A 19,081-nucleotide genomic window follows, 5' to 3' on the forward strand; every position below is an offset into this window, starting at 1 on the left:
CATTGTTGGAAGGAGTAACTAGTGCCCCATGGTCAAAAATATCCCTGATCTGAGCCATACCATCTTCTCCCAAAATTATATAATTACGTTTTTAAGGCTTGGTAAAAAGTTTTGGTTGCCCCATATGATCATCCATACATGCCTACCCTCCCGGTTTTCGCGGGAGGCTCCCGATTTTTCGGGTAACCCCCCGCACCCCCGGAAAGGTAGGCATTTCTCCCGCATTCTGCCCACTTCCTAGTGAAGTGGGCAGAACGAGGAGAATTCTGGCGGCGATCGCGGGTCTCCGTGTAGGGGGTGGGGCTTAAGACGTGATTCTACATGAATCATGTTGTTTGGCCCCGCCCCCTAAGTAAATTTTAACCAATCGCGGCAATTTTACCACGAGGGCGCGGGGCTTAATGACGCGATTTGTCAGGCCCCGCCCCCGTCACCCCCCCTGCTGCTTCTCTTACCCGGGCTTCTCCCGGGAAGAGCAACTGAAAGGTAGGCAATTATGGATCATCTATTTAGTCATTAATTGGGGCCTCTGAAGCTTTTTATCAACAACAACCAAGTAAAATAGGTGTCATGGAAGAGAACATTCTGGAGCAATATGGGAGGATCTTAGATCTGAGTGTTTGCAATAATGCTACAGGTGAGTAGGAAAAAATAAATTTTTCAATGCAGGTTTAATAAAAATGTCCCAAAAGCCACATGTTGAAATGCCATACCGCCTTGTGAATTACCTCTCATCAGCTTGCGCCTGTAAATTGATGGTTTCTTTCCTTCCCAGAGAAATATTAGAAACAATTTAGTGCATTTAAAGATGTCTGCGCTAACCAACCTGATCGAGAGCATTTGCATGACATATGTCAATTTAGGGAAAATCACATATTTAATGACCGTTTTCCTACCCAACATAGGATAAGCTTAGATGTTTCCAATTCAGTGGCATACTAATGGGGGTATTACTTTGGAGGGATGTCAGCAGGAGTCGAGTCTGTCTGGGTCTGACTGTCTGTGTTACTCACAGACACAGACTCAGGAGTATATTTATTAAAAGTTGATTTTAATTGATTTTGATCAACATCAATTTTGTGTTTCTGGGGCTAAATCACACATTTACTAATACTTAAGAACCAAAACAAAAATGTTTAGTAAATATGTGATTTAGCCCCAGAAACACATGGATTTTTAGTAAATATACTCCTCAGAGTTGCGCGTTACGGGAAGCAATCGGGAAGCCGACTGCCTATATACCGGCAGCCGGCTTCCCGACTGTCTTATCCCGGCATGGGTGAAATGCCGGGCATCTAGATGTAGATGCCCGCATTTCCCAGACGCCGGGAGACTGGCGCCCGGTATCACGACCAGCCGCTGGGGGGAAGGGTTAGGTTTAGGGCTCCCGGGGGGGACTTAGGGTTAGGCACCCCCCTGGGAGGGTTAGGGTTAGGCTAGGGGGAGGGAGGGTTAGGCACCCCCGGGAGGACTTAGGGTTAGGCACCCCCCCGGGGGACTTGGGTTTAGGTAGCGGGGAAGGGGGTGGTTAGGGTTAGGCACTTGGAGGGGAAGTTAGGGTTAGGCACCCCTAAGGAGGGTTAGGGTTAGGTTAGTGGATACTTACCTATCCACGATCAGGATTTCCAGCGCTGTTGGCCTTCCGCTGCGTCGCACTCTGCTCCTGTCGGGCTGCCGCTGATGGGAATCGGCGGTATTCCATATCCATTCCGCGCGTTACAGCCCTTCTAGTTGCACCATGCCGTGGTGTGACTTGGTAGCGCTCAGCGTATTTTAGTGCAATTTTTTACCTTCAAATGCGTCGTATTCGCAAAGTAATGCGAATAGGATGCACAAGCAACTTATGCTGATTAAAATGATATGTGGCATGCCTACAGTGAATCCGGAAAGTATTCACAGCGCTTCACTTTCTCCACATTTTGTTATGTCACAGCCTTATTCCAAAATGGAATAAATTCATTTTTGTTCTCAAAATTCTACACACAATTCCCCATAACGACAACGTGTAAAAAGTTTTTTTGAGATTTTTGCAAATTTAATAAAAAAAAACTAAGAAATCACATGCACATAAGTATTCATAGCCCTTGCTATGAAGCTCAAAATTGAGCTCAGGTGCATCCTGTTTCCACTGATCATCCTTGAGATGTTCCTATAGCTTAATTGGAGTCCACCTGTGGTAAATTCAGTTGATTGGACATGATTTTGAAAGGCATACACCTGTCTATATTAGGGGTGAGCGGGTTCGGTTCTACTCGGTTCCGTTCGGGTGTTTTTACCGAATCTTATTGGGTATCAGCTGTCACGGGTTTGGTTCTACTCGGTTCCGTTCGGGTGTTTTTACCGAATCTTATTGGGTATCAGCTGTCACGAGTTTTGGATAGCCAATAAGATTCGGTAAAAACACCCGAACGGAACCGAGTAGAACCGAGCCTGCACATCCCTAGTCTATATAAGGTCCCACACTTGACAGTGCATGTCAGATCACAAACCAAACATGTAGTCCAAGGAATTGTCTGTAGACCTCCGAGACAGGATTGTCTCAAGGCACAAATCTGGGGAAGTGTACAGAAATATATCTGCTGGTTTGAAGGTCCCAATAAGCACAGTGGCCTCCATCATCATTTTGGAATAAGGCTGTAACATAACAAAATGTTGAAAAAGTGAAGCGCTGTGAATACTTTCCAGATGCACTGTATATTCTGTGCAGCTGTATCTGCATGTGTCACAGCTTTGCGAATAAGAAGCATTGAAGGTAAAAAGTCACACGAAAAGACGCTTGGCGCTACCGAGTCACACTTATGCGTTATGTTTAACGCTACTTGTAGCACACGGAGGTAAATTATACGTGGACACATCTGTGCAACAGGTTTTTTGAGCTGTAGATATATACTGTATACTTACTATGCTAAGTCACCAGTTAGTCACACCTCCTTGAACTGTACAAATATTTATTATCCAAGTAACATTTTGTTGCGTGTTTTTATTGCTTATACACAAAGCAAGTGCAAGGTCTACACTTGTCATGCAATCACTAACATGACACTCCACACCTTGTAATTGGTTAACTACTTGCCTGGCATGGTCACATTAGATGCGACCACGTAAGACTGGGCTTTAACTGACATGGTCGCATCTGATGTGACCAGTCAGAAACACCCACTAGGCAGCTGCGGGAAGTTAATCTTCCAGCAGCCTCCTATATTAGAGGGACCCGCTGGTCCCTCTGCACCCGCGGCTCCCCCTCCTTTGTGTCCCAATCACTGCTGGCCAAAGTGATCGGGCACCTGGCGGCACCCCCATCCCAGCGCGGTTTCAAGGGCAGCTGTGTGTTCCATAGAAGTAGCCGCGACTGTTGCTGTGTCCCGATCACTGTGGCCAGCATCGATCGGGGATGCCGACTTCAAGGTGCTGCTTCAATGAAGCAGCAGCCACGGCTCCTTGTAGCCGGTGTAGCTGCTGCTCTGCCACACCCCCTTTGAGTGCGGCTTGCAGCTGTCACTTTAATGAAGGCAGCAACTGTAGCCCCTAGTAGCCGCGGCTGCTGCGTGGTGTCCTGCCCCCGGGACCTTTCTCCCCTTCCTTCCGGCTTCTCTGCTGCTGGTATTTAACTATTGTATTATTTGTGACAGCTTTTTTCTGTTATACACTTACTGCATTTATGCTTGAGTTTTTTACAACAGATGGAGAAACTTTGTAATACGTCCACACTGTCACTCTGATGATTTTGATCTGTTGCATAAGAGTAATTATGGTTTGTTGAGCCCAGTTATATATCGCTGTTGCTTGTTTTCTTCCTCACAATTGGACTCCACTCCTTGGAATTGGCTTCCCCTGCCTATATGTTTCTATTTACTATATTACAATCTGATATTGCAACTATTTCTTTGAATGCATATGCAATATATTCAGCGTTATGTGATACTGGAAAACAGGCTCTCCTAATTTAACGGATAGGGTATTAGGTATAGGGTATTAGGTTTTAGGTTTAGTTTAGGGGTTTGGGTTAGGGTATTACTTATAGAGTAGGGTGTTAGGGTTGTTTGGGTTAGGGGTTACGGTTAGTTTAGGGGTTTGGGTTAGGGTTAGTTAAGGGGTTTGAGTTATGGTATGAGCAATGGTTTAGCGTTATGGGTTAGGGTATTAGGGCAGAGGTTATGGGTAGGGTGAGGTTTGGGGTTAGGGCTGAGTTATGGTAAGGTTTAGAGTAGGGATGCATGTCATGGCCATTTTTGGGGCGTGTTTCTGCCTTCAACTGAGATTATGTACATAGAGAAACATGGCGCCAGCATCACTACTGAAGCAACAAATAATGTAAGGGTCATGAATTATGAATGGATTGTTTGAGGGGGGGGTCCCAAACTGGTATCTTGTCTAAGGCCTCATGCAGTCTAAACCTGGCTCTGCTCTAGATGGATTTTGAGTTCTATGTTTTGCTGCAATCCCTATAATCCTGGAGGATTCCCCAGGCCTTGTTCCAAAGCCTCAATTTCTGGACGCATTTAGATACATTCAGTATCTTTCTTAGTAGGTTGCTTATCTACTCTTAAACAACAGCTGGATTACCAAGTTAACAGATAGACCAACAGCCCTGGTGGACGTGGGGGCACCTGGAGAACTAAAACCTGAAATAATGGTTGTTGAAGGGGGGAGCAGAGATGGCATGTACATACAGGAGCAGGAGGGGGAGAAAACCCTAAGGGGAGGGAGCGGATGGGATCTGGCAGATGGGAAGGTCACTGGACTCGCTAAAAGAGGGGAGTTTTGGCAGGACAGGCCTAAAAGCAAATGAAATGGTCTGGGCTGGCACTAAATACATGGCCACATGGCATGGGACAGTTGGTGGTGTGGGGCAGTGGCTGTGCCAGAAGGGCAGGAAAGACCAGATCTATAAGGTGACAATGGAAGCATAGTAGAATGTGAGTGATGGGGCATTGGAAGGAGAAATAGTGCAAACCAAAGAGAAAAGACAAATTAAAGAAAAGCAAAGAAGGCACAGAGAAACAAAGGGGAAGGAAAAGATAAGAATAACAGACCCAAAACAGTGAAGGAAAACCCACAGCAGAGTGCTCAGTAGAATCCACAATCCCCACTCTACCCTTCTATTGGATATCAAAAATACATTTACCCAGCAGCTATTAATCATCATTAACTATTGAATATCCAAAACTAAATATATAACTGAAGACTCCTACAACCTGGGTGCTCTAATAGAGCCCTACATTATCAGATGTGCCTAACCTTTATCACATAAAGTGTCACGTGTATTCTGGTATCTGGATTTGAAATAATCGGCAACATATCTGCAAACAAATATTAATATTATTTAATTATTATAATGGCACTACAAGGTGTCCGCGGAGCCTAAAAAAGCAGATAAGCAGGGTGAGTGCATCGCGCCGCACTGGGTGACACCAACCCTAGTGATGCCATGCCACTGTATATGAGCCCAAAAGACTGCAGATCCCAATGGACATCTGATAAGAATCTGTAAGGACTGGGGTGGATTGTCAATCAGCAGCTTGTAGGTCATGGGCCCTGTTTGGAAAAAGGATAGGTACATGTAATATGGAAAGTCTCGCAGTGAGTGGATCTTCTACGTTGGGGTGGCACATTTTATTAGTGAAGTTAAACTTTAATTATTCAAATCAAAGATTTTCAGTACCATAAAATACTGTAGTACTTATTGCCTGGGAGCTTTAATGATTTTTATTTGTTTAATGTTTCTAATGAAATTCTTTAAGTTGGATATACAAATGAGAAATCATGATGTGAATGTTGGCAGAAATGAGATAATATTGTTTAGTTGATGCTTTGCATAATTACAGCATGGCAGAAGGAACTAGAATGTTGGTGTTTTTCACATCTCACACACTCTTCACAAAAGACTTCTAGCACATATGTTCACTTCATACACATCCTGTTTCAGTGGTTTTACAAGTCACCCAGTAAACCTTTAAGTATGTCAGGTGAAACCGCTCACACTTTAGGAATCACGTAAATACTGTAAATATGTCATGATGATTTCGTTTTTTTTGGTTGAAGAACAAAGATACCGAAACATGAAGCAATATTCAAGAGACTAGTGCGTGTGTGTAGCGTGTGTGTAGAGATAGCGACAGATGTTTTTAACTACTTCTCTAAAACCATACTTGCCAATTCTCCCTGATGATGAAAAACAATAGAAATCTGCGCTATAGGATGTTACTGTTTTGCTCCACATAAATAAATGATAAATAAAAAGTAAAATACAGAGTGCTTGTAAGTCTGATATAAATGAGCAAATGCAATACCTATGGGAATAAATAATTAGTAAATATAAGCAATGTTTATAGCTCTTTTGAATATTTGAAGTCCGTTCAAGTTTGAAGGGTTCCGATATAATGCCATGCAGTTCAGTGTATGAATAGAGACAGATCGGGTGCTCTAACTAACTCTCCCTGATACTGCCTACCTTGCGCCTCCTGTCTATCACACCGTCCGGCTGGTTCCCTCTGATAGTGTCCGTCTTGTTCGTCTGTGTCAAATAGCGCAATGCTGTGATGTCACTGTCAGTACGGTGTGCGCTAAACCCAGGTTTGGCGCACACCGTATTGACAGTGACGTCACAGCACAGTGACTGACAGTGACAGTCATACACCGCACTGCATGACATTATATCGGAACCCTTCAAATATTCAAAAGAGCTATAAACATTGCTAATTATTTATTCCTACAGGTATTGCGTTTGCACATTTATATCAGACTTTCAAGCGCTCTATATTTTACGTTTTAACTCTCCCTGATTGTCAGGGAGACTCCCTGAAATAATAGCAATCTCCCTGAAGAGTTTAATAATCTCCCTGATTGCACCTTACCCCCATTATACAAAAAAGAAAACAGAGTTATAAAAATGTTAATGGGACCATTAGTATCATTTCCCTGATCAACATCATTGGTTATAAGACACAGCGATCCCTATGGCTACATGCATTTTCTGGAAAGTATCAGTGTTTTATCAAGAAGTAGATCTTGCTAACTGCTTTGGGGCTCATTTACGTTTGGATGTAAATCCGTTTATGACACACCTCTCAGATGTAGCAGTACAAGCCCACTTTACCACCGTGCTCATATGTTTTGCTTTCACAATCTCCCTGAAATGCTTTTTCAAAAGTAGGCAAGTATGTCTAAAACATAGAAAAAGCAGTTAAATTAGCCATAGAGCCAGATACTTTGCTTTACGTGAAATAGCCTTGTATGAACATGGTTATAGGGTGTGTTATTAGCCAGGATGACAATGTCAGAGAAGTCTGGAATGGATCTGCCCAATTAACAGTAATAGAAGATCCATTGTAAGTTCTAACAGACAGAGACAAGTAAGTTACAAATGATCAGGCCTGATACAGAGATGGTTCTTGATGCAGCCACAATCGCATCTACTCTCGCAATAGTGGTTGTGGGAATATGCAAATGCTAATCTCAGCCTCCCCTTTGTGCGGGACGGTGAGATGGAGTGTACGAGAGGGGAGTCGCCCACTTTCAGACTCTGTGGTCTGTGCATTTGAGATGGAGATTGTAAATACTGCAACATCGACGCAACATTGGTTGCACCATCGACATTTGTGGTAGCCTAGGGCCTACTCCAGCTACTCTCCCAAATTCAACTACACATGACCTTTGAACCATTGGATTTGTGATTGGGAACACAGCACTGTTCCCTGACATGCCCGTGACACTCGGGGAGTTGAGGAGAAGGAGTTGATGACATTCCGTCATTGTTGGAAATGGATCCATATACTTAACAGAGACATGGGACTATTGTGAAAAAGATTTGATTTATTGTTTCATTAAGGGCACATTTGGAATAGTCCTTCAACAGCTCACAGAAGACCATATCATTCTCTGAGTAGAAGAGGTCTTAGGTGGCTCATTTAGATGTAAATGCTCCTGTGTTTCAGACGTACCTAAGAAGAGGCGTGAAAGACACACAAAAAAGGAAGGTTGGGGGGTTATGCATATATTGTTAGTTGGACACATCTGTAGCTCAAAAACTGTAGCATTGTGTCTGTCTGTTACTGCCCAGTTTTGTTCTATTAATGTTTTTTTTTTTTTAAAGTCAGTAGACCATATAGTGATGCTGCTCATCTTTGTTACTTGAGAGACTGGATACACAATAAAAATCAATACGCGAATACTATGTTTATAAACCGCTTTCCTAGATGACATTGGTATCATCCCCTTTTTACATTTACATGATGATGAGATACCTGTGTCTATTCGGGTTAATCCCTTATTGTTGTCCACTCGAAGAACATGGCATATATGACGTCACAGATATTCCCTAAACCCATATGAATCCCTACATCTCCCACTCATACACAATCCAAATTTTCTAAATTGGGCCGCAGGGCAACCTTTTATCTTATGGCACAGACAGGGACTCACTACAGCCCGACAATTCATAAATTGTAATTCAAAGAAAGTGTTAACATTTGTGCAAGCAGTAGAAAAGTATCCAATGCTTGACTCTTCACCTCTGACGTACCTACAGGCTCAACATTATGTAGCCAATCTTTATAGAAAACTCTCTCTAGATGACTATGATAACCGACTAGATGTTCGGAGAAAATCCTCTATATAAGGCCATTTCAATACATTACTCATTCCTACACACCCCATTACAATACGATAATCAGACAGTTGGTCTGGCACAGTGGAGGAATTACTTTCCATCTCTAACTACAGAAAAATTGTTACGATCATTTGAATTGTCTGTCAAACTGGTACCAGTAACATCCTATACAGAATTCTTCCTGAATATACTACATAGAACATACCTATCTCCTCATCTCAGACATGCTATGGGACTGTTAGAAGACTCTGCGTTTCTTAGATGTGGTACACAGAGGTCTGAATTAATGCACTGTTTATGGGGGTGCCCAATAATATGGAGGTTTTGGACCCTGATAGGGAGTTTACCCCTAACACCTGAAGGGGCAATATTCGGTATCACACCTATAGGGACTAGAATGGCACAAGGGGTTAGAAAATTACTAATAATTATATCGGCAGTGGCAAAAAAAATTATTTTGCAAGTATGGCTACAACCCACGGGTCATACACTCGCCCTATTTTTGGGAAAACTTTTTAATATTTTCCGAATGGAATGGTTGGAGGCCTCGCTACAGAAGGAAAAATCTATAAGTTCTTTGAAACTTGGGAAAGCTACATAGACACATTGTCTCAGTCACTCAAAGACCAGGTGTGGAAATGCTTCTGGAATACACTTTGGTATGAGACACGTGTTTGTGGGCAAGATCCCCCGATCTCCTTTAACACCATCCAGTTTGGGTAATGAAATTGGTGTTGCAGACCTGGGCTCACAGTGTCTTATCTTAATTTTTTAAAAATCTTATTTGTATTCTCTTCATGGACGCACCATTGTGTAACGTGTTGGCAACTTGATATGTTTAGATACCGGACAATGGATATTTCTCTGTAAAGTACTATACTCATAATTGAATGTGCTGGTTTCTGACTGTATGTTATAATTCTGTTATGCTTCAATAAAGGAAAAATTTTGTTGAAAAAAAAGTCAGTAGACAGGATTACAAATGACAAGTTGGCTCTTAAAGTAAAATTCTCAAATTCTATTAAATGCAGATTTTTTTTTTTAATAAACAAACTGAAAAATGCTGCTTGCATACGTATTCTATCCCTGCAGATTAGCACTTGGAATACCCACATTTTGCTGTAATAAGTCTATTGGGGTAAGTTTTTTAACAGGTTTGCAAACTGTTTGGTGTGATTTTTGAAAATTTTTCCTCGTAGACTTCTTCAGGTTGGTTGGATGATGCTTGTAGACTGCAACTTTCATATAGTGCCACAGATTATTCTCAGTTGATTAAGATCTGGGGGTCATTTGCTAAGTGGCTGCTTGTAAAAGCCACCACTTCCCATGTTTTGCTATAAAAGTATTGACCTTTTAAAATTTTTAAATTTGGGCTTAAACATGTCAGGGACCAACAGCTTTTACAAGCCAACACCTAATTAATAAACTTCTTGGACTTTAACTCAGCCATTGTAGAACATTCACCTCTTTTATGTTTAATCACATCAATTTTGCGTGGGATCATTATATTGCTGAAAGAAGAGGTGTGCCAACCCCCGTGTTTTGGCTTTGGATCCGGATTCATCTTCGTGTTTTGGTTTTGTATCTGGATTCATCTTTGTGTTTTGGTTTTGGATCTATATATATATATTTTTTAAATAAATAAAAAACAGCTAAAATGACGTCATTTTGACATGTTAGCATGCAATCCAAAACCCAAGTTCGGTTTTTAAATCTGAGTTCCGAACTGCGGGAAGATCTGAACCGAGACTCTGTTCGACTCGATACCCCAAAGTGATTCCAAACCCGGACTCAGTTCGACTCAGAACCCCTATATTCGGTTGTTGTTAGTTCTCTGAGAACTGGCCCGCACATCTCTAGCTGAAAGGTGAACTTTCTCCCAAGCATTAGTTTTCTAGCAGACTGCAGTATCTCCCTGTATCATACCTCACAATTGTCCCGCTTTCCACTGGACAGTTCTGCTTTTCAGGGCATCAGTGAGAGAGCATAGCAGAGAAGCAGGGCAGGTGATTAGATGCTGGGCATGCAGGGGTCCCCATTGCACCATAAATGAGTCCTTCAAGTTTAACAAGATGACCAGTCTACACTGAGGGAAATCATCCCTACAACATGATGCTACCACCCCCATAAATCACTGTTATGAAGGAATGGGCAATGTTAGGTTTGTGCCACACATGGCATTTTGAATTGTGTCCAAAAAACAAAATGTTTGTCTCATCAACCTTATCCGACATTTTAGCTGGGTCACACTGATGATTTCTGTCCAATTTGAGGTACTTTGATGTATTTTTTCTTACGTAATGGCTTCTTTCTACCTACCCTCCCATATAGGCCAGTTACAAGCAGAGCACTCGTTAGGATTGATCAGTGTATTTTCACTGCAAGTCTCAGCAACTGGACTGTGTAGCTCCTTCAAGGTGACAGTTGACTTCTCTCTCTGTGGTTTCCCTCTTCTTTCTCTGATGCTGATATTTAAGGGACGGCCCTGTGCATCAGTGGTATTATGAAGCTTCCATTTGTTCATGCTAACAAGTACTTGGATATTATTTTGTAGCCTTTTCTTACCTTGTATGTCTATAACTATATCTCTAACTAGCTTTTGCCAGCGGCTTCGCCCACGATGAAGTTGTGCGGCTGCTAACATATTTTTCTTTATTTGAGGTGTTATAGTTGTATTGCTTTGCATAGGGGCACAGTCGCGGAAGTGGCCCATGTTACCAGCAGCTCTATACAGAATGGTGGCAGCAGCGCCTTCACCCACCACTCTCACCAACGTCACTGTGTGCCCTGTGCTCCGACCGCTATGTAGTCTATCCAATTCAAGTGAATGGGCCCAAAGCACCTCTCCCCCCACCCCGGCCATGTGCATAGTGCTACACCTATGATTATTCTGCATAAGAACAATACTTTACTAATCAACAGATTTGTTTCAATCTCTCTTGCAGTAAGAATTGATTGTGCACCAAGAAATGTACTTTTCTCTACTTCGAATAAGAAAAATAAGCTTAGTTGGTCGCCACCAAACAAATCAGAAGACATACGTTATACTGTGGAGTACTGCGAGTGAGTTACAACTTTATCCTTTAATTATGTGTCTTTGGCTCATGTAGTTTGCTATTGCATTCACAGGAAAGGTATCAATTTAAGAAAATCAGTGTTTGCCACAGTCTACTCTTAACTTCAGAGAGCCCATTATTCCGCCAACATGCTCCTATGATACGCCCTCAGAACGCTCTGCCTACATGCAAACACTCTGTGCTGCCCAGGTACATCCATTCGGCCATAAGTGGAGATGCCTTTGACACTAATAGCGCTCTGTGCCGGCCGAGTGACCTGCCCCTTATTGGGGGTAAGGCGCAATTACCATAAGTCACGCCTCCTTATGTGACGTTATCTGAGGGGCGTGCCTGCATGGCATGCCTCCAAATAACGTCAGGCTGGGGAGAGCCTCACTAGCTTGGCTTCCCCCAACCCTCTCACAGCACTGAATGCATGCCGCGCGCATGCGTGCAGCATCCATTCAGACTCCGGGGTCCCGACACCTCCACACAGCTGCGGCGGTGGGGGTCCCCAACCCCCCCAATTTGACCACCCGTGGGCCACTTCCGCCCACGGGTGGAACAGCGGGACACTACTGTCCCGCTGAAATCGGGATGCTCAGGAAGGGTGCCCTCTCTATGGGTGGTGCCCTTGTTCGACCGCTCAGGTAGAACACCCCTAGAGCCGGCCCTGGATATAACCACTTTTAGTACTCGCTAAAGGGGTTATGTCAGCCTTTTAATATTTAACAAATATAAGATTACTGCTGCTGGTCACTGCATCGCTCTCACCATCTTTAGAAGATTTTAGCGAAGCCTTCCAGGCAATGCCGGGTCCCCACCGGGTGAAAGTGTCATGTGGATGACACAGAACGTCACTGGCAGTGATAGGCTGCCAGCAACAGACCATATGCCAATGAGGAGGATCGTCGCTGGACCTCGCTGGAGGGGTAAGTAATGGTGAATACTAGTGGCATATTCATTAGTTTCACTGTGATACTAAAGGAAATATGCCACAGTATTTAGATTAGTTGATAATTGTTTGGGCAATTACATAGCTCTTTTGAGTTTGTACAGTATGGAGAAGTGATCTAAAGTGCCCCAAAAGCACAAGATGCCCTGATTGTGCACAAGTCGGTAAGTGTGTTACCCAAAATATACAAAGGAATGAATAAACTGTACATGACGTGTAACTCTGTCTGATCACTATTTGTTATGGCTGGTTCTGTACATGCTTGCCGACATCCTGGCTGCCCTAACGCGTGGAGGAGGCAGCCAGAATGCATAGTGGGGGAGCATGGTGCATCATAAGGGGGGCTTTAGCTAGGAACATTACCCAGAGTTAGGGGGTATTGGGGCACATGACCACACGGTCGCGTCATTGTCGCCCCACAATGTCGAGATTACTGACATTGTGAAGCAGGGCATGGGGCCATGATGACGAGATGCAGTGTTTCCACTTTAAAAATCTCATTGGGGTTTTGGATGCTTGTTTTTTAATAGTTTGTCCCATGTGTCAGATTTGGTTTTCTTTTATAGTTATATTATATTAGTACTGTAATCAATCAAATAAAACAATCAATCTTATTGGGATTTTGGATGCTTGTTTTGTAGTAGTGTTTTCCAATTCTCCAATTTGTTTTTTTTATACTTATATTAACCCTGAAATCAATCAATCAATGCTTTACCTGGCTTCCACTAAATACTCCACTTCCTTTCGCCTCAGGCCTCTGCTTTAGTTCTTGATTAGTGAAAACATTATATAGCATTGTATAGTTTAACTGTAATTCTGTCTGCCACTGCAGTGCCACTCTGTTTCCTAGATACTGTATGCTATATTCTATTTTAAACTCCTGTGTGTTTGTGCTGCTGCTTTGTTGCTTAGTTAACCCAGCCAGCTCGCTGCAGTCTTTGGCCCTGATTCAGAGCCCTTCGTTAGAGGCAGTACGCTCGTTGCGTTCTGATGTTGAGTAACCGCGCATGCGTCGGTGTTACACTGCGCATGTGCGTACGGCAGATTGCGAGTTTTTTTTGTCTCGTTCGTCAAATAGCATACAGGAAGTGACATGTCAAATGTGATTGACAGAACAGGCCGTTTTTGGGCGTTGACGGGGGTGGAGATGGAAAAACGCAGGCGTGGCGAGGCGTTTTTGGGGCGTACATACATTAACAAATGCCAACGTCAAATGTGTTCGTACCAACTCATACGTCACTGGATGATCCTCTTTCCCTTCAAAATGCTCGCACAGCTTAGGGGCTGGATAACTCGACCACAGTGGCGATGGCCTTCTCCTCCGTCCCGGCACTCCACGATGTTGCATCGATTAATCACGGCTTGTCAGAAACTCAATTAGTGTTGGATTGAAAACCGGCTTGGTATGTGTTTGGAAAGCAGTTTTTTTGGATAGCACAAAACCGAACGCAGGTGGAAATCATAGCTGCTAATGTCAGGATTACACAATCAATTAGCGTACATTTGTGGGGGTGTATTTTGGCCGCAATGTGTTCGTTTTTGGACTATTGTAACAATAATGTCATCATGTTTAGGTTTGGTCCCTCATTTTGTTTGCAAGGTGTTTTTTCCTCCTTAGGTAATGTTTTAAACGTTCCTTAACGAGCACTTTTTTTTCAATGTGTAATTTTTTAGTTTGAACGTTGTTGGCTTGTGGGCCCGGATTAAAAGTAACCCATTTTTTCAATAATGTCAGAATCCAAGTCGTACATTTCTGGTAAATTTATTGGTATCCACCCAAAAAAAAATACACATATTGAACTCCAACATTTTGGGCAGTGTTCCACAATATTTATTAATTGTGCAAACAATAATTTTTGGGTAAACGTAAATGCAAAAATTAAAAACAATTCACAAGAAAGGAGAGGGAAGTTTTGGCCAGAAAGGAATATGAGGCAAGCACAGAAGGAGTGTGGGAAAAGTAGCCAATGGTGTCACCGTTTTTTCGCCCGTTTGGCTGTGGGAGGGAGGGCGCCAGACCGGGTCCGGGATGTCATCGGGCTGGCCTGTCCAGAGGCAGATGTTGTGGCCTCTGGACTAGGCACAGGGCTAGGCACATTTGGAGGATTGGCTGATGTTGTGCCAGAGGTGGAGGATCCTGATGTTCCGGCAGGATGGGAGGTCGGCTCCACCATGTGCTGGCGAACGAGCTGCTCCAGGGCAGTGGCGATGCGGATGTTGGCCCTGGTATTTTCCGCCAGGGCCTGACCAATGGTCACGTTGGCCGCAGCATTTTGCTCCAGGGCCTCAGCCACCTGTACCAGACTGGCGTCCATCCTCTGCAGAATCTCCGTATGGAAATCCGATTTAAAATTGAGTTCTGTGAGGAGGGACACTGCCTGCGAGGGGGATTGCCCTGGACTGGCTTCTGCAGGGTCCTCAGCCGGATGTACTGGTTCCTCCCCTGCAGAGCCAGCAGCAATTCTGCGGCCAAGGCTCCCCTCTGGAGCAGACTCATCCGCCTGTGTCTCTGTTGGAAAAATGAGAAAAGACTCACATTAGAATCTACATATTGGCACAATAACATTTCACAGTTGGTGACATCACAACATTTACCTGGGACATCATGAGGAGGCATGTCCGTATCCATGTTGGACACGCCAAACACCTCCACAGGCTGCACACACCCCTGTGCCAGCTCTTCTAAATCCGTCAACTCCAATGACACAGGGGTGGGACCTCCACCTGTCCCCCTTGCATGCCTAGCCCTGTCTGCCATTTTTTGTTTCAGGCGATATTTGAAGTCTTGCCATCTGTGGGTTAAATTGGAACCATTACTTTTTATTTGATTTGGTTTTTGGTTTTAGGGTGGTCAAGTGTTTACTTACCGCCGTTTGACATCCCGGGCTAGACGGACATAATCACCCACCCTATTGACATCCACGGCTACCTCTTCCCACATTCTCCACTTTTGGCTTGCACTCATATTCCTATCTGCTTGTGGCAGGATGTCCACACACTTCTGAATCAAAACCTCCATCTCCTTTCTTGTGAATTGTGGCTGCCTCTTCTTTTTGGCAGCTTTGCCTGGAATACTGGGCCCAGCAGCCTCTTCCATGTCATCCTCCTCACCTATTTTGGTAAATTTGCAGAATTCTCAACTTCACAACTTGCACAATATTATGTTTATAATTAATCATTGAGTCAAAATGCATGAAATACTTACCGCCTGACTGTTGTCCATTGTTTCCCTGGTCTGTAGCCATGTGTGATGTTCAAACTAGAAATACACCAGAATTGTGTTTTTGTCTCGTGACGTATTTATACATGCGTCCTTATTTTGCGGCCGCATCATTGATTGTGCGTTCCTCTGATCCTTCCTTAATTTGTGCGGGAAACGAAACACTATTTATGGCTTGGGGCGTCTCGACTCGAGGTGGCGTTTATTGAATGTTGGAGGTTACGTTGGTTGGAGTTGATGGTTGGCTGGTTTCGGAGATTGCGTTTTTTGTGTTTTTTTTTGTTTTTTTTGTTTTTTCTTTGTTTTCCGTTCTTTTTTTTTCCATTTTGAATTTTTTGGTCGTTTCCAGTTTTGGTAAGTTTGGGGAAGTATAACTTTGGGTCAATTTGTCTCTCATTCTGGTGTCGATTTTTCTAATAAGTTTTTCCTGTCATTTCATCTCTCTTAGGTTTTATTTTGGCTCTGCCCCAAAGACATTTTGGTCCGGTTTCTTATATATTAGCTCTTGGTAAGTTCATGTGTTAAACTGTTTAGGAAATGTTCTTGTTTGTCTGTACGCAACTTTGGTTGGCCTTCTACATGTAACGTTTTCTTTTGCAAATTCGAACTCTGTGTTTTTTGAACATTATTTATGCGGCGTTATTGTGCCTTGCATTTGCGAACTAATTAGCGCATTTTTACTACTTCCTATTGTGCCATGTATTTGCGAACTAATTAGCGCATTTTTACTACTTCCTATTGTGCCTTGTATTTGCAAACTAATTAGCGCATTTTTACTACTTCCTATTGTGCCTTGTATTTGCGAAATAATTAGCGATTTGTGAAATGTGTATTCATCCCTTAAAAATGTTTTTTTTTGCCTGGAGCATTGGTTGCTTACATTTGGCCTCAATTTGACGTAGTGTGCGCAACGTCGTTTTGCTCTTTGCCCAAATGTGTGTGTGTTCCCTTTTATGTTTTGTCTTGCTTAAATTTGTGATAATGACATGGCCAGCATAAAATGATGTATATTTTTGATGTTATTATTTGCAGTTACAACATATCATGACAATACCCCGGCATGTAAGCATCAATGGATGGTATTTTCAAGCAAAGTTACATGTATTTTTATTGGGTGGGGTAAAAAGGCTGACATTCCAATGTTGTCATTTCAGGTTGATATGGGTCGGATTGTTCTGGCCCTGCTCCTGGAAGCCGACCAACCTCAATCTTGTCCCAGGCGTAGGCATCGTAGGCGTGCAAGGCCCCAGATATTTCGAACACGTGTCACCCTTTTTGGAATGCCAGATGATGAGGTTTTAAGACGATACCGTCTTCCTCCAAAAATCATCATAGACACTCTCTCATTAATAGAGAGTGATCTTGAGCGGCAAATTGACAGTCCTACAGCAATTCCACCACTTACGCAATTTATGGTGGTGTTACATTTCTGTGCCTCAGGATCGTTCCAAACAACGATGGGAAAGGGGCGGGCTTCTCACAATCCTCCTTTTCCCGGATCCTGAGGGCAGTGATGGAGGCCCTTTTCAAGCACCTCCATCATTTTATTCAAATGCCTTTGGATATGGGTGCCCTTAGTGTGGCCAAGGCCAATTTTTACCAAATAGCTGGCTTCCCACACATCATAGGGGTTGTGGATGGTACTCACATACCACTTCAGCCTCCAGCACGGCTGGAGGCAATATTTAGAAACCGGAAACACTATCACTCCCTCAATGTAATGGTGGTATGTGATGCCTCCCTCCAGATCCTGTCCCTGAATGCAAAATTACCAGGAAGTGCACATGACTCCTTCATCATCCGGCAATCAGGGATATGGCACAAATTAACCAACCTACAAGCTGGTGATGCGTGGCTTCTGGGTAAGTGGAGACCTTTAGTACATAACAATGTTAAGCTTCATACAGAGTGAGCCTGATGTTGACTTTTCGTTTTCACAGGAGACAGTGGCTACCCTTGCACGCCCTGGCTGCTCACTCCTTATTTGGCTCCCACACCAGGGCCACAAAGTGAGTATAATTCCGCACTTACAGCCACCAGGCAAGTGGTGGAGCGCTGTATCGGCCTTTTAAAAGGGCGATTCAGATGCCTCCACCGCTCTGGTGGCGAACTCATGTATTTGCCAGATATGGTTTCGAAAATTATGGTCCTGTGTGGGATATTTCACAACATCGCCATAAGGAGTGGGGTCCCAATGCAGCCAGAGGATGCCTTACCTGAGGATGGCCCCCCCGAGGTTGGTCGGAGGTCAGTATGTGGGGGGGCCATACGCGATGATGTGGTGGCCAGATTTTTTAGGTAATTATTTGAAAAAAAACAGTGTTGATACCTAATGTGGTTGGGTTTGTTTGAGAACATCTAATTTTTGGCTAATTTTTTTCTCCCTCTTCTGTTTTTGTACATAATCTTTGGCACTCCAACGATCACTACTTCCTGCTACCCTTACAAAACCTGTATGTGGATATTTTGTGGATATATTCTGGAACCCTTATTGCCCGCCATATATGTGGAATCATGTTGGCATGGTCCTTCGTCAACCAGTTCTTGATTTTTTTTTTTGTGTTGTTGGTTTTTTGGTATGTGTTGTATTTGAGATTATCACTGTGTGTTTTGTTTGTGAGTGACCACTTTGATTTTTCAGTTATGTTTCTAATAAATGTTTTGAGAGTGAAATGTTGTCCCTTTTTTGGAACGTTACCACCAAGTGTAACCAGGTTCACACACGTTACATTTGACTAAGGGGTAATCCAGTACTGACGCCATTTGAGCAAAAATGTTTTCTTTATTCAGGGTCCAAACCAACACCAAAAGGAAGCCTGTACAATCCTTTTGCTTCGTAATATTGCCCTAAGCTGCTTGCACACCAACTAGGAACCTGTAAAATGTAGAAATATCTAATTGTGACTACACCAAAAAAGGGAAATCAGATTTGTACTGTTAGGTGTTTCTTGTGGCTGTTTGACATAAAAATACAACACACACTCTTATTGACAAAAATTTGAAATCCTTGCAGGAACACTCTACTTATGTCAGGGTAAACAATATGTGGTTTTGAAAAAACGAATGAGCCAGAACGTAACTTCAAACAAAACAATTTATTTACAGAATGGGCAAAAAAAAACAACTACTCCCTAAGGAGGACAGACATACGGTCAAGGACCACCAGCACCCCGATGATATTGCTGTGCATCTGGGCCACACAGGCGGATAAATTGGCCCGAAGCCTCTGTTCCTCTGTGGGT

General features: G+C 43.3%; 1 protein-coding gene across 1 annotated transcript in view; it reads left to right on the forward strand.

Moving 5' to 3' along the window:
• Window positions 1–19,081, forward strand: part of LOC148543079 (interleukin-20 receptor subunit alpha-like) — an 81,228-nt gene that overhangs the window by 12,638 nt on the left and 49,509 nt on the right. Inside the window, exon 2 of the mRNA XM_088452912.1 lies at window positions 11,554–11,671. Within this exon, the coding sequence (XP_088309038.1) occupies window positions 11,554–11,671 (118 nt within the window). The remainder of the gene's footprint in view (window positions 1–11,553; window positions 11,672–19,081) is intronic.

Source organism: Taudactylus pleione, unplaced genomic scaffold, assembly GCF_031769625.1.
Source record: "Taudactylus pleione unplaced genomic scaffold, aTauple2 ptg000006l, whole genome shotgun sequence".
Taxonomy (NCBI): domain Eukaryota; kingdom Metazoa; phylum Chordata; class Amphibia; order Anura; family Myobatrachidae; genus Taudactylus; species Taudactylus pleione.